This window comes from Scyliorhinus canicula, chromosome 1 (assembly GCF_902713615.1).
Source record: "Scyliorhinus canicula chromosome 1, sScyCan1.1, whole genome shotgun sequence".
Classification (NCBI taxonomy): Eukaryota; Metazoa; Chordata; class Chondrichthyes; order Carcharhiniformes; family Scyliorhinidae; genus Scyliorhinus; species Scyliorhinus canicula.
In genome coordinates, this window is record NC_052146.1 from 191,261,129 (window position 1) to 191,275,153 (window position 14,025).

Consider the following 14,025-nt stretch of genomic DNA (forward strand, 5'->3'; position numbering starts at 1 on the left):
CAGTTCTGGATCCATCCAGCTAGTTCACCCCTGACCCCATGTGATTAGGGGGCAGCAGGGTAGCATGGTGGTTAGCATAAATGCTTCACAGCTCCAGGGTCCCAGGTTCGATTCCCGGCTGGGTCACTGTCTGTGTGGATTCTGCACGTCCTCCCCCTGTGTGCGTGGGTTTCCTCCGGGTGCTCCGGTTTCCTCCCACAGTCCAAAGATGTGCGGGTTAGGTGGATTGGCTATGATAAATTGCCCGTAGTGTCCTAATAAAAGTAACGTTAAGGGGGGGTTGTTGGGTTGCGGGTATAGGGTGGATACGTGGGTTTGAGTAGGGTGATCATGGCTCGGCACAACATTGAGGGCCGAAGGGCCTGTTCTGTGATGTACTGTTCTATGTTCTATCTAATCTTTTGCACCAGCCTGCCATGAGGGCTCCCTTATCGGACACCGGCTGTGCTTTCTGCGGAGGGCAGGGATGGGGGAGAGGTGGGGGGCCTGCCAGGGCCAGGGGAGGGGAAGGGGGAGGGACAGTCCACACAGCCGTGGAGCCCCCGACATGACAGGGGCGGTGCCCATGCACCGAGCCCCATGACAGCGGCCATCTTGTTAGCCACCCACCCCGACCCCTGAGTGGACGCTGAGAAAACCGGCGTTTGGTTGGGTGCCCCCCCTCCCCGGCCACCTTCCCCCCGACCACCCCCCTCCTCGGATACCCTACTCAACCGGCGACACCCTCTGGGGGACCACCCAGGGCCACACCGACGGCAGCCCCCAGTGACGGCAGTGCCATCAAACGGCAGCAGGGACAGGCTCCAGGACCGGGAGCACCGACGGGGTCGGGGTGCGGTGGTGGGGTACATGCATGTTTGGGGTGCGCTGTGATAACCGGAGCCACCATGTAGCCCATGGTACCTGGTTGTGCACGGGTGTATGCTCCATGATAACATGTTCTCCCCTCATCTGCAGATAATCATATTTGGTCAGCAACCAGCGATGTTGGCCGCCGTGGCGACGGCCGCAGCCGTGCAGGCAGCCCTGTGGCAGCATGAGCGGGGGCAGCTCAGAGAGGTGGCTGTGGCTGCAGCAGAGGAGCGGGCTGCAGAGGGGCAGGTGCCAGCCACTCAGGCTGGAGGGCCGGCCGCCCCACAGGACGAGGAAGAGGAGGTGGTGCCATGGGGGCGCCGGATGAGGCACGCATATACCGCGACCACATGTCCTTTGAGGAACTCCCGGACCGGGCGTGCAGGAGGAGGCTGCAGATAAGCCGGGGGACAGTGCGACACATCTGCCACATGATGGCACACCTGGCACCGTGTGAGAATGGGGGAAGACACCCACTCCCGGTGGCCATCAAGGTGACTGTAGACCTCAACTTTAATGCAACGCGGTCTTTCCAGTCGCCAAGTGGGGACCTGTCCAGGATTTCACAGGCATCGGCGCACAGGTACATTTGCGCCGTTACGGACGCCCTGTATGCTATTTCAGACAGATACATCTAGTACACCCACCAGGGTGTCCGGGCAGTGGGCTTCGCTGCCACCACTGGGACGCCCCGGGTCCAGAGGGTAATCGATGGGGTGCCCATTGTGTGACCAAGATTGTGGTGGAGAGGTACTTTGGGGTCCCGAAGATGCATTTCAGGTGCTTGGACCGCTCTGGAGGGGCCATCCAGTACGAGGCAAGGAGGGTTGGCCGTATCGCTGTGGTCTGCTGCATCCTCCACAATATAACCCAGCAGAGGGGCGATGTGCTGGAGGAGGATGAGGTGAAAGGGCAGGCCTCGTCAGATGAGGAGGTTGAAGGGAGGGGGACAATGTGCGGGACATGGGGGCTGGCCAGGTACGGGAGGTCGCACAACGGAATCGCCAGGGCCAGCGAGCACGGGACGGAGTGATGGGGGAGGGAGGGGCTACACAGTCCGCCCACTGGGCCTCACTCATCCAACATCCCTCACTCGCACAGGCACAGAGGCAGGTACCAACGGTGTGAACATGTGTTTATTCTGAACAATAATATACAGTCTGTGCCCTAGTCCCTATAGCTAAGCTGTCCCCTGCACCCGTGCCAACTTAACTGGTGTCTAACATTCTGGCCTTACGGGCCCTAACACTACACCTAGGTGGTTGCCTAGACGATACAGTAGGAGTGGAAGCGGACTGCTGTGACCCTGCCCTACGACGAGGATCCCCGTTGGCGCACGTCTCCTGTGACAACCCGACCTGGATGGGGCCCAGCTGGTCCTCTGAAATCCCAGGTGGCATGGTGCCACCCTGTTCTGCCCGCTGCTCACCAATGCACCAGAGACAGGAGGGGGGGGGGGAGTATGAGTGCTGAGGTGTTCCGGGACCTCCCTTGTAGGAGTCACCGGCACGGGACCCAGCACTTCCTCCTCCCTCGGGGTGCCCAATGGCCCCCGGATTTCTTTATGGGATGGCGGTGAGTGGAGGCATCCGCCGGCACCTGGCGCTGCCAGTCCTGGATGCCCGCTTTGGTATCGACAAGGGTCTGAACGTTAGCGCCAATGGTGCACAGAGAGTGGCACACCTCCCTCTGGGACTGGGCCACCTCCCTCTGTGCCTGTGCGATGCTGACCAGCATCTTGGCAATGCCGCCGAAGCTGTCAGCAATGGCTTGCTGTGACTGGGCCGTCACCTGGACAATGCTGCCGATGCTCTCAGCAATGGCCTGTTGTGACTGGGCCACACGGAGGAGCGCCGCTGCAATCTCCAGGTGGCTCTGGCACATGGTTGCCTGTGAGAGGGCAGCCCTGTCCTGGGCTTCAGCTCCCGCCTGCAAACAATGCCCCAGGCCTTGCACACGCTGACCCATGTCCGACACCGTTGCCCCCATTGCCTCCACCGAGGACACCGCCCGTGCGGTGTTGGCCTGGGTGGCATGCATGACCGGCACCACTCCCTGCTCCTGCATGCGGATAGACTCCTCCACTTTCCCCTGCAGGTGCTGGAAGCTGGCCATCATACCCTCCTCTAATCCCTGGGACTCTGACTGCGCCTGCACTATGGGTGGAACGGCTGTTTCATGAGCCCTGGACCCGTCTGGGCGGCAGCTGGTTCCTGGGGCTGGACTGCCCTCCGACCGTCCAGCCCCTCGGCTGCACCTACCTCCACCTGCTGTACAGAAACGACTGTGTGGTGCGCACCAGTGAGGGTCCCAGAAGCCTCTTCACCAATTTGCCCAACCGAGGTGATAGTCTCTGGGATGGTGGAGGGTGTTGGAGAAGCTGTGACGGAAAGTCAGTGTCCTCCTCCGACCCAAACTCCGGGGTCTCCTGGGTCGTGATGTCCTGGGTCGTCTCTGGCAGAGGGCTAGTATTCCGGCTGCTCTCCCCGTCAGTGCTCGGCTGTCTGGGGAGCAATGGCTCCGGCACTCGCCGGGTGTGGGGGGCCCCGGATAGGCTGGGTCCATCCCCAGCTGGTCCTGTAAGACACAAAACGGCATGTATTGTTAGACAGCAGGACGGGGTGAGGCGTGAGGTGGTACGGGTTGGGGTGAGGTGGTTGGGGTGTGGGGTGTTGGGCTGTGGGTGTTGGAGGTTGGAGTGTGGGGGTGTTGGAGGTCGGGGTGTGGGGGGTTGGGGTGTGGGGTGAGGGTGGTTGGGGTGAGGGGTATTGGGGTGTGGGGGTTGGAGGTTGGGGTGAGGGGTGCTGGGGTGAGGGGGGTGAGTGTTGGAGGTTGGGGTGAGGGGTGTTGGGGTGAGGGGGGTTGGGGTGTGGGTGTTGGAGGTTGGGGTATGGGTTGAGGGTGGTTGTGGTGAGGGTGGTTGTGGTGAGGGGGTTTGGGGTGAGGGGGGTTGGAGCGTGGGTGTTGGAGGTTGGGATGTGGGGTGAGGGTGGTTGGGGTGAGGGGTGTTGGGGTGTGGGTGAGAGTGGTTGGGGTGAGGGATGTTGGAGGTTGGGGTGTGGAGTGAGGGTGGTTGGGGTGAGGGGTGTTGGGTGAGGGGGTGTTGGAGGTTGGGGTATGGGGGGGTTGGGGTGGGCACACATTTTTTTGTGAGGACTCGCAACCAGACAGGGGAGGGTCTCACTTTGTGGCATGCCTCCGACATCTGCGTCGGCGACCTCCCTCTCCTCCAGCCCGCCGACAATGCTTAGTTACCTCTGCTTGGGCACGGTGAGGGGATGCAGGTCTGATGGTCCCCCTCCAGTCTTCTCCCGCTCCCGGCGGTTGTGCGCAGCCTTGTCCTGGTTAGGCAAACTCAAGCAGCAACAGTGTTAAACACCCGGCCATTGCAGTCATGTGGGCCAGGGTGGGGGTCCGACTCTCCCCCTGGGATTGGGGGGGCAGGTCACGTGTGTGGGAGGTAGGAGGGTTAGTGCCAGTGGAACAGTGCTGAATAGTCAACCGAGCCGCCCTGAGGAGGTTGTGCAGTTTTTTTCTGCACTGGTCTCCAGTCTGGGCCACCACCCCAACGGCGGCTCCTACCTGCGTCCAGGCACGGTGAACTATGGCGCCTAGTGACCTCTGTCCAGGCCGGGGGTATAGAATCAGCCTCCTTTCCTCCATGGAGTCAAGGAGGGTCTCCAATTCAGCGCTCGAAGTGCAGCGCTGCCCTCCTTGCAGCCATGTTGGCTGCAACGCTTGTGAGTGTGAGGGGGAGAATGGTTTATGTGCAGCCATGACGTCGCATCAATCACGGATAGGCGAATCGGCCGCCGGTCTGTTAACAGCGTGTGGTTCTCGATATGCCCATGCTAGCCCCTGTGCAGTGTCTGAATAGCTTCATCTGAGGACCCGATCACGCCATCGAGAAACTCCACCGTTTTCACGACGGCGTCACCACTTAGTCTCCAGAATGGAAAATTCAGCCCCCTATCTCTGAGAATCTTTTCCAACAATTTCACTATCACTGACGTCAATCTCACTGGCCTATAATGGCTCGGATTATCCTTTTTAAATATCGGTACCACATTGGCTATCCTCCAATCCTCTGGGTTCTCACCTGTGGCCAATGAGGACACAAAGATTTCGGTCAGAGACCCAGTGATTTAATCTTTTGCCTCCCTCAGCAGTCTGGGATAGATGCTATCTGGCCCTGGGGATTTGTCTACCTCAATGCTTTTTAACACACCTAACACTTTCTCCCTTGTAATAACAACCTGTTCTAAAGTGTTTACACATCCCTCTGAGACACCACCAATCAATGTGCCCCCCTCCTTTGTGAATACCAATGCAAAATACTCATTAAGGACCTCACCTACTCGCTCTGGTTCTACACATAATTTCCCTCCTTTGTCCTTGAGTGGACCAACTCTTTCTCTAGCTACCCTCTTGTTCCTAATACAGGTCATCTTCAGGTGAAAGGCAGTGTATTTGTCAAACTTGGATTTAACCCGCTTAGATTTTTTTACTTTAGAGTACCCAATTCATGTTTTCCAATTAAGGGGCAATTTAGCGTGGCCAATCCACCTACCCTGCACATCTTTGGCTTATGGGGGCGAAACCCAAGCAAACACAGGGAGAATGTGCAAACTCCACACGGACAGTGACACAGAGCCGGGATCGAACCTGGGACCTCGGCGCCATGAGGCAGCAGTGCTCAACCCGCTTAGATGGCCTTCTTGCTTCTGGTTCAATAGTTGTGAGTCCTACTTTGTGACTTATGGCACTCATTTAACATAGGCAGATAGTTCAGTGCTGTACAAACGGAATGCTGGAGATGCTGAAGTGTATTTTAACCCAACCAGCCCAGTAGAAACCGGGATGAGGGGAGTGTGGCTTCAGGCATACAGTTAAAATCGACTGAGTGATTTATAATAATAATAATCTTTATTGTCACAAGTAGGCTTACATTAACACTGCAATGAAGTTACGGTGAAAAGCCCTTAGTCGCCACATTCTGATGCCTGTTCGGGAACAGAGGGAGAATTCAGAATGTCCAAATTACTTAACAGCACTTCTTTCGGGACTTGTGGGAGGAAACCGGAGCACCCGGAGGAAATCCACAGACACGGGGAGAATGTGCAGACTGTCACATTCACCACACAGACTCCGCACAAACAGTGACCCAAGCCGGGAATCGAACCTGGGTCCCTGGAACTGTGAAGCAATAGTGCTAATCACTGTGCTGCTGTGCCGCGCGTAAGAGTGCGGATTTCTAGCCTGGAGTCTTGCAGCACAGGAGACCATTGTTTTTGGAAGAGTTGTCTAATTAATCCTACTCCATCATTTGTTTCACCACAGCCCTTTGAAGTAAACATTCAATTCCGTCTTGAAAGTTACTACTAACTCTGCTTTCAACACACATTCAGGCAGTGTGTACCAGATCGTAATAACCTGTTGCACGATAAAAAACCTATTCACCCTCCCTGCACTTTTTTGCCAATTCTCATAAATCTGTGTCCTCTGGATCCTCATCTTTCTGGCATAGGAAACAGTTTCTACTTATTTATTCAATGAATTCTTCATTTTTCCACATGTATTGCAGGTGAAAAAACTTTCCACCTGTGCTTTTGTTTTGTTGGTGCTCCTCAAAAATGAATGAATGAAAATGCAATGTGGATCAACCTCTATCAAAATGCTTTTGTCTCCCAGGCCTTACAGCTTCGTCTGCATATCATGAATTACAAAACGATAGATAATGCATTCCTGAGCACCAGTGGGAAGGAAGGCGAAATTGTCAGCGAGGCTGTTTCTGAAGCCGATGTTGGACAGACAGGAACACAGGAGCCACCCACAGGTACTGCGTAGACCATGAGAGATTAGGAACAGGAGTTAACCCACTGACCCTCAAAAAACTTCTGCCAAATGATGGTTGCTCTGCATCTAACCTCCGTTTACCTGCCTTGGTTCTGTACCCCCTACCTAACAAAACTCTCTAAATCCCAGAAATAAAAGCAAAATACTGGGGATTTCAAATTAAAGCAGAAAATTCTGGATATACTCAGCAGGTCTGACAGTATCTGTGGGGAAAGAAACCAATCTGACTCTTCAAACAGTAACCCTATTTTTCTCTCCATAGATGCTGCCAGACCTGAGTTCTCCAGCATTTTCTGATTTTTTTTTCTATAAATCCTTGTGTTAAACAGATAAAATTTGAACAGCGTTTGGGTGAGATTGTTCCAGATTTCCATTACCCCTTGCATGAAGAAGTGCTTCCTGACATCACCCTCTTAACAGCTAAGTTCTGATTTTAAGGTTATGCCCATTTGTTCTCTACTCCTTTGCCAGAACAGTTTCCCTCTTATCTATCAGATCAACTCCTTTAGCCATCTTAAAAAATTCAATTAGATCACCACGAAATCATCAATATTCAAGAGAATGTTATCTATGTAAACTGTCCTCATAATTTAACTCTTCAAGCCAGGTATAATTTTGGTGAATCTGCATTGCACCCCCATCAAAGCCAATGTATCCCTCCCGATGGTGCAATGCAGAATTGAATGCAATGTTCTAAGTAACTATAATATAACATCTACTCCTTTCTATTCCATCCCACATGTAGAAATGCCAACTTCCCATTTGCTTTTGAAATTATCTTTTGTATCATTCAACAACTAGACACTACTTAATTACAGGTGAATAGACAAGAAGTTCTACACCGAAACAGATTATGAAAAAAAGAGAGCTGGGTAGGGGAAAGTCCATTCCAAACACATCTCAGGGTTCAGTGATGACATGGAATAAAATAGAAAAATGATCCCTGTATCATGTTGACATCATGAGAAACCAGAAATACAGCACTTTTCTCTGAAACACATTTCCACTCATTATAACTAATAGAAATCTTGCATTGCTGACAGATTGAGAGGAGAGGGGATTTCAGTCGGGCAGGAGCAAGGAATCTCTGTGAGTCCAACCCGGGGTTTTCGGCAAAAATTATATATTTTTAAGAAAAAGGAACAATAAAAATTAATTCCACTGGAAATGAGAGGTGGACAGTTATTTGTGTCTGTCTTTCTTTGCAGGCATCAAAAGACAGTCGGTAAACCAAGACTATTGGGATGACATTGCCTTCCCAAAATCCTGCCAGTTCCACTCCAGTTGCCCACTGCATACTGTGTACCTGCATGAAACTGGCTTCCTAGAGTCTCATGACTGGATATCGACCTGTGCTATTTAAAAGGCCAATTTCCTTATAGTCATTAACTGAGACAATGGTCTTTTGGGAAATTGATAGATTTGAAAGACTGCTATTGCGATTACAGTACAGTACAGGGCCCGTTTAGCTCAGTTTTTTTTTTATAAATGTTTTTATTCAGTTTTCGTATTTTATATTGAACAAATTACAAATTGTTAGGAGAGAGAAAAAAAAAACAAACAAAAACAAACACGCAAAAATTAACATACATATTTACAGGTAAGCATCTTCGTAGTAGTAACTGCGCCCCCCCCCCCCCCCCCCTCAACATGTTTATTTAGCTTGGTTTTGGGCCTTAGCCAGCCATCGAACCCCCGTAACGAACCTGTAGCCCCCCCCCCCCCTCCCGCTACCTTCCCCCGACTATTCTTCCTCTTGTACATTGGCCACAAATAGGTCCCGGAACAGTTGCATGAATGGCTCCCACGTTCTGTGGAAGCCGTCGTCCGACCCTCGGATGGCAAATTTGATTTTCTCCATTTGGAGAGATTCCGAGAGGTCGGACAGCCAGTCCGCAGCTCTGGGCGGTGCTGCTGACCGCCAGCCAAACAGGATTCTACGGCGGGCGATCAGGGAGGCAAAGGCAAGGGCATCCGCCCTCCTCCCCAGGAATAGATCTGGCTGTTCTGAAACCCCGAAGACCGCCACTATCGGGCATGGCTCCACCCTCACTCCCACCACTTTGGACATTACCTCGAAGAAGGCTGTCCAGTACTCCACGAGTCTGGGGCAGGACCAGAACATGTGGGCGTGGTTGGCCGGGCCTCTTTGGCACCGTTCACATCTGTCTTCCACCTCCGGGAAGAACCTACTCATACGGGTTCTTGTTAAGTGGGCTCTATGTACCACTTTTAGTTGCGTCAGGCTGAGCCTTGCGCACGTGGAGGTGGAGTTGACCCTATGCAGTGCTTCGCTCCAGAGTCCCCACCCGATCTCCATCCCCAGGTCGTCCTCCCATTTCCTCCTTGTTGCGTCCAGTACGGTGTCGTCCCTATCTACCAGTCGGCCATACATGTCACTACAGTTCCCTTTCTCTAGGATACTTGCGTCCAGTAGGTCTTCCAGTAGTGTCTGTCGTGGCGGTTGTGGGTACGTCCTTGTCTCCTTTCGTAGGAAGTTTTTGAGCTGCAGGTACCGTAGCTCGTTCCCCCCAGCTAGCTGAAATTTCTCTGTCAGTTCGTCCAGTGTTGCGATCCTGTCGTCCGTGTATAGGTCCCTGACTGTCAGTGTCCCCCCGTCCTGCCTCCACCTTTTGAAGGTGGCGTCGGTCAGTGCTGGTTTGAACCTATGGTTGTTGCAGATGGGAGCCCTGTTCGACATTTTGGTCAGGCCAAGTTGCTGCCGCAGTTGGTTCCAGGATTGGAGGGTGGCTGTCACCACTGGGCTGCTGGAGTGTTTTTTGGGTGGGGATGGGAGTGCTGCCGTGGCGAGGGCCCGGAGGGAGGTTCCCATGCAGGAGGCCTCCTCCGCACGCACCCACTCAGCTTCTGGCTCCTGGATCCATCCCCTTACTCGCTCGGCTGTTGCTGCCCAGTGGTAGAATTGTAGATTCGGGAGGGCTAACCCTCCCCTGGTTTTTGTTTTTTGTAAGACCTTCTTTGGGATCCTAGCATTTTTACCCCCCCATACGAACGCCATGATGAGTTTGTCCAGCGCTTTGAAAAAGGCCTTGGGGATGTAGATCGGAATGGATCTAAACAGGAAGAGGAACCTGGGCAGTACGTTCATTTTGATCGTCTGAACTCTCCCCGCGAGGGAGAGCGGGAGTGTGTTCCATCTTTGCAGGTCCTTTTTAACTTCCTCCGTCAGGCTGGTGAGGTTCCATTTGTGGATCCCTTTCCAGTCATGGGCTATTTGGATCCCCAGGTAGCGGAATTTATGTCGGGCTTGTTTGAACGGCAGCCCCTTTAGTGCTGCCCCCCGCCCCCCCCCCCCCCCCCCCCCCCTTGCGGGTGTAATGGGAAGATCTCACTTTTGCTCATGTTGAGTTTGTAGCCCGAGAAGGCTCCAAACTCTTTCAGGAGCGCGATGATTCCGTCCATGCTGCTTTGTGGGTCCGAGATATAGAGGAGCAGATCATCCGCATAGAGTGAGACTCTGTGCTCTCTACCTCCCCTTCGGATCCCCCTCCAATTTTTTGCTGCCCTGAGCGCGATTGCTAGCGGTTCGATTGCTAGTGCGAACAGCAGCGGGGACAGTGGGCATCCTTGTCTGGTGCCCCTGTGCAGCTGGAAGTATTGGGAGTTGGTATTGTTGGTCTGTACACTCGCCATGGGAGCGTTGTACAGGAGCTTTACCCAAGCTGTGAACCCTGTTCCAAGCCCGAACCGCTCCAGTACCTCTATGAGGTATATCCATTCGACTCTGTCGAAGGCCTTTTCTGCGTCCAGGGAGACGATCACCTCTTGTGTTCTCTCCCCGGAGGGGGTCATTATCACGTTCAGCAGGCGCCTGATGTTCGCGGTCAGCTGTCTACCTTTGACAAAGCCCGTCTGGTCCTCTGTGACCACCTCAGGTACACAGTCTTCTAGCCTTTTGGCTAGGATTTTGGCCAGTATTTTGGCGTCTGCATTCAGCAGAGATATGGGTCTGTATGACCCACATTCCGTTGGGTCTTTGTCTTTCTTAGGTATCAGCGAGATTGAGGCCTGTGCTAACGTGGGTGGCAACGTGCCCCTAGCTAGCGAGTCTGTGAACATCTCCCGCATGTGCGGGGCCAGCGCTGTCGCAAATTTTTTGTAGAAGTCCGCCGGGAATCCGTCCGGTCCCGGCGCCTTCCCCGCCTGCATGGAGCTAATGCTCTCCATGATCTCTCCCAGTGCTAGTGGTGCTTCCAGATCCCGTTTTCTGCCCTCTCCCACAACTGGTATGTTCAGTCCGTCAAGAAACCGGTTCATCCCAGCCTTCCCCGTTGGGGGCTCTGAGGTGTACAGCTCTTGGTAGAAGGCCTTGAAGGTTTTGTTAATCTTCTCTGGTTCTGTTTCCAACGTGCCTCTGGTATCTCTGATTTGCGCAATTTCTCTGCTGGCTGCCTGCTTTCTCAGCTGGTGGGCCAACAGGCGGCTGGCTTTGTCTCCGTGTTCGTATAGGGCCCCGCGTGCCTGGCGGAGTTGGTGTACTGCTTTCCTGGTGGAGAGCAGGTCAAAGTTCCTTTGTAATTCTTTTCTCTCCGCCAGGAGTTCTACAGTCGGGGCCTCGGAGTATTTATGGTCTACCTCCAGTATGGAGTCGACCAGTTTCTGCCTAGCCACCCTTTCCTCCCTATCTCTTTGCGCTTTGTAGGCTATGATTTCCCCTCTTAGTACGGCCTTAAGCGCTTCCCAGAACGTGGAGGGTGAGACCTCCCCGTTTTGGTTGATCTCAGTGTACTCCGCTATGGCCTGCGCTATCCTTTCGCTGAAGGCCTTGTCAGCTAGTAAGGCACCGTCCAACCTCCATTTGGGGCGCTGGGCCCTTCCCGTCTCTAGCCGCACATCCATGTAGTGTGGAGCGTGGTCTGATATCACAATTGCGGAGTATTCCACCTTGTCTATCTCTGGAAGCACCGTTTTCCCCACCACAAAGAAGTCAATTCTGGTGTACACGTTGTGTACTGGGGAGAAGAAAGAGAATTCTTTCTCCCCCGGGTGGGCGAATCTCCAGGGGTCTACTGCTCCCATCTGCTCCATATAGTGGCTGAGTTCCCTTGCCATGTTTGAGGTTTTCCCCGTTCTGGGGTTTGATCTGTCCGTCGTTGGGTCCTGTACACAGTTGAAGTCCCCCCCCATGATTAGTCGGTGCGTCGCTATGTCCGGGATTTCTGCCATGGTCTTTTGGATGAAGCTCGTGTCGTCCCAGTTGGGCGCGTACACGTTAACTAGAACTACCGGCGCCCCATCCAGGGCCCCGCTGACCATGACATACCGTCCCCCTGGGTCCGTAACCGTCTTTGTCGCCCTAAACATTGTCCTCTTGCCAATCAGGATCGCCACCCCCCTGGCCCTTGCCCCATAACAGGAATGATAGGTTTGTCCCACCCAGCCCTTTCTTACCCGCAGTTGGTCCTGCTCCCTCAAGTGCGTCTCTTGGAGGAAGACTATGTCGGCCCTCATGTTTCTAAGGTGGGTGAGGACTCTAGATCTCTTCACTGGGCCGTTAAGTCCCCTTACGTTCCAGGTGACTATTCTGGTGGGGGGCTTCTGCCCCCTTGCTCCTGTGGGGTTAACCATATTTGTCCGGTGGACGCGCCCCTGCCCTCTGGGGTTTCCCTATGTTAGGGGGCCGTCCAGGATGTCCACTATCACTGCTCTCCCCATGCGGTCGGGTCCCTGCGCTCCGGGGTTCCCCCTTGTCCCGGGGACACCCGCCATGGCCGTCCACTTTGTGTCCGCCACGCGGGTAGTCCCCTGCACTCCGGGGGGCCCCTTCACCCACAGACCGTACTGGGTGGGTGCTTGCAGCAGTTCCCTGTTTCGAGCCCTTGTCTGTGGCACTTTGTGGCCCTATTCCCTTACTGGCCTCTTTTGTCCCTTCGTCCCTGCGTTTCCCCTCCCTGGTCTCTCGCCCCCCGGGTGCCCCCCCCCCCCGCTCTATCCCTTTCGGGGATACCCCTGTGTACCCCTCCATTGCCCCTCTCTCCCCCATTCCTGTCCCCATTTGCTCTCCCACCTTTGATGGGTGATCCCCCCCCTCCCCTGCCTGGCGCCTTCCCCCCTGTTGGGGGTGCGCTGCGGCCCTGCTCTGTTGCGCGCCCCCTTCGCTAGCTTTCCTGCTAGCACGGTGGCTCCCCTCTCGGAGGTTGCTGTCCCGCTTCCCCTCTCCCCTCTCCAGTACTCCCGTTCCCTCGTGCCGGGGCCTGGCCTCCCACCTGGAGCGGGCCCTAGGGCATTGGGTTGTTTTCCGTTCTGGGTGTTTCTGCCAGGGGGGAGGGGGCTGGCTTTGCCTCGCCCCTCCCCACCCCCCCGTCGGCATGACGTGTCTCCTTGCCATGGGCCCCTCGTCCCTACTTCCCATGGCGTTTTTCCAGCCCGTGCTCCTCGACGAATCTATTCGCCTCGGCAGGGGCTGTAAAGAAATATTCCTTGTGTTGGTATGTGACCCAGAGTTTTGCTGGGTACAGCATACCAAAACGTACTTTGTTCTTATAGAGAGCTGCTTTCGCTCTGTTGAACTCCGCCCGTCTCTTAGCTATGTCCGCTCCAAAATCCTCGTAGATTCGGATGGCGTGCCCGTCCCAATTGCAGGCTCTATTCTCCTTGGCCCAGCGCAGGATTGTCTCCCTATCCCGGTACCGGTGCAGTCTGGCTATAACTGCTCTCGGTTTTTCCCCTTCCTTGGGCTTCGGGCGCAGTGACCGATGAGCTCTGTCCATTTCCGGTGGGGTGGGAAAAGTTTCCCGCCCCACTAAGGAGCCCAGCATCGCAGCCACGAATGTTGTGGGATTTCTACCCTCTATCCCCTCTGGCAGGCCCACTATCTTGATATTTTGCCTTCTCGAGCTGATCTCCTGGTCGTCTACCCTGCCCTTCAGGCTCCCCTGTGTTGCACTCAGTTTCACCATTCCCCTCTCCAGGGATATGACCCGGTCGCTCGCGTCAGTCGCTGCCTTCTCCAGCTCTTTAATGGTTGCCCCCTGGGCTTCCAGTATCTTCCCTTGGGCTTCCAGTATCTTCCCTTGGGCATCCACTTTCTTCTCCAATCTGGTCAGAACCTGCTGCACCCCTGACATGGCCCTGGTCACTGCTGCCTGTGCTGCGGCCTCTGCGTCTGCTTTTAACTCTGCCTTGAATGCCTGCAGCTGCTCCCTCACCACCTCGGCAAAGGCTTCCTTCCAATTCACGCCCCCCTCTAACCCCAGGGGAGAGGTTGCCCGCCCGTCCAGCTCTTCTGGATGCGGCGAAGCATCCTTCCCGCCGCTTCGCGTGTTGACTCGTTCGCCCGAGCTGGCTTTCCCTTTG

At 54.7% G+C, this 14,025-nt stretch overlaps 1 protein-coding gene across 2 annotated transcripts in view; it reads left to right on the plus strand.

Moving 5' to 3' along the window:
• Window positions 1–14,025, plus strand: part of adgb (androglobin) — a 564,769-nt gene that overhangs the window by 509,165 nt on the left and 41,579 nt on the right. For both annotated transcript variants that reach the window (XM_038805127.1, XM_038805138.1), the window contains exon 35: window positions 6,544–6,688. In XM_038805127.1, coding sequence (XP_038661055.1) covers window positions 6,544–6,688 — 145 coding nt within the window. The remainder of the gene's footprint in view (window positions 1–6,543; window positions 6,689–14,025) is intronic.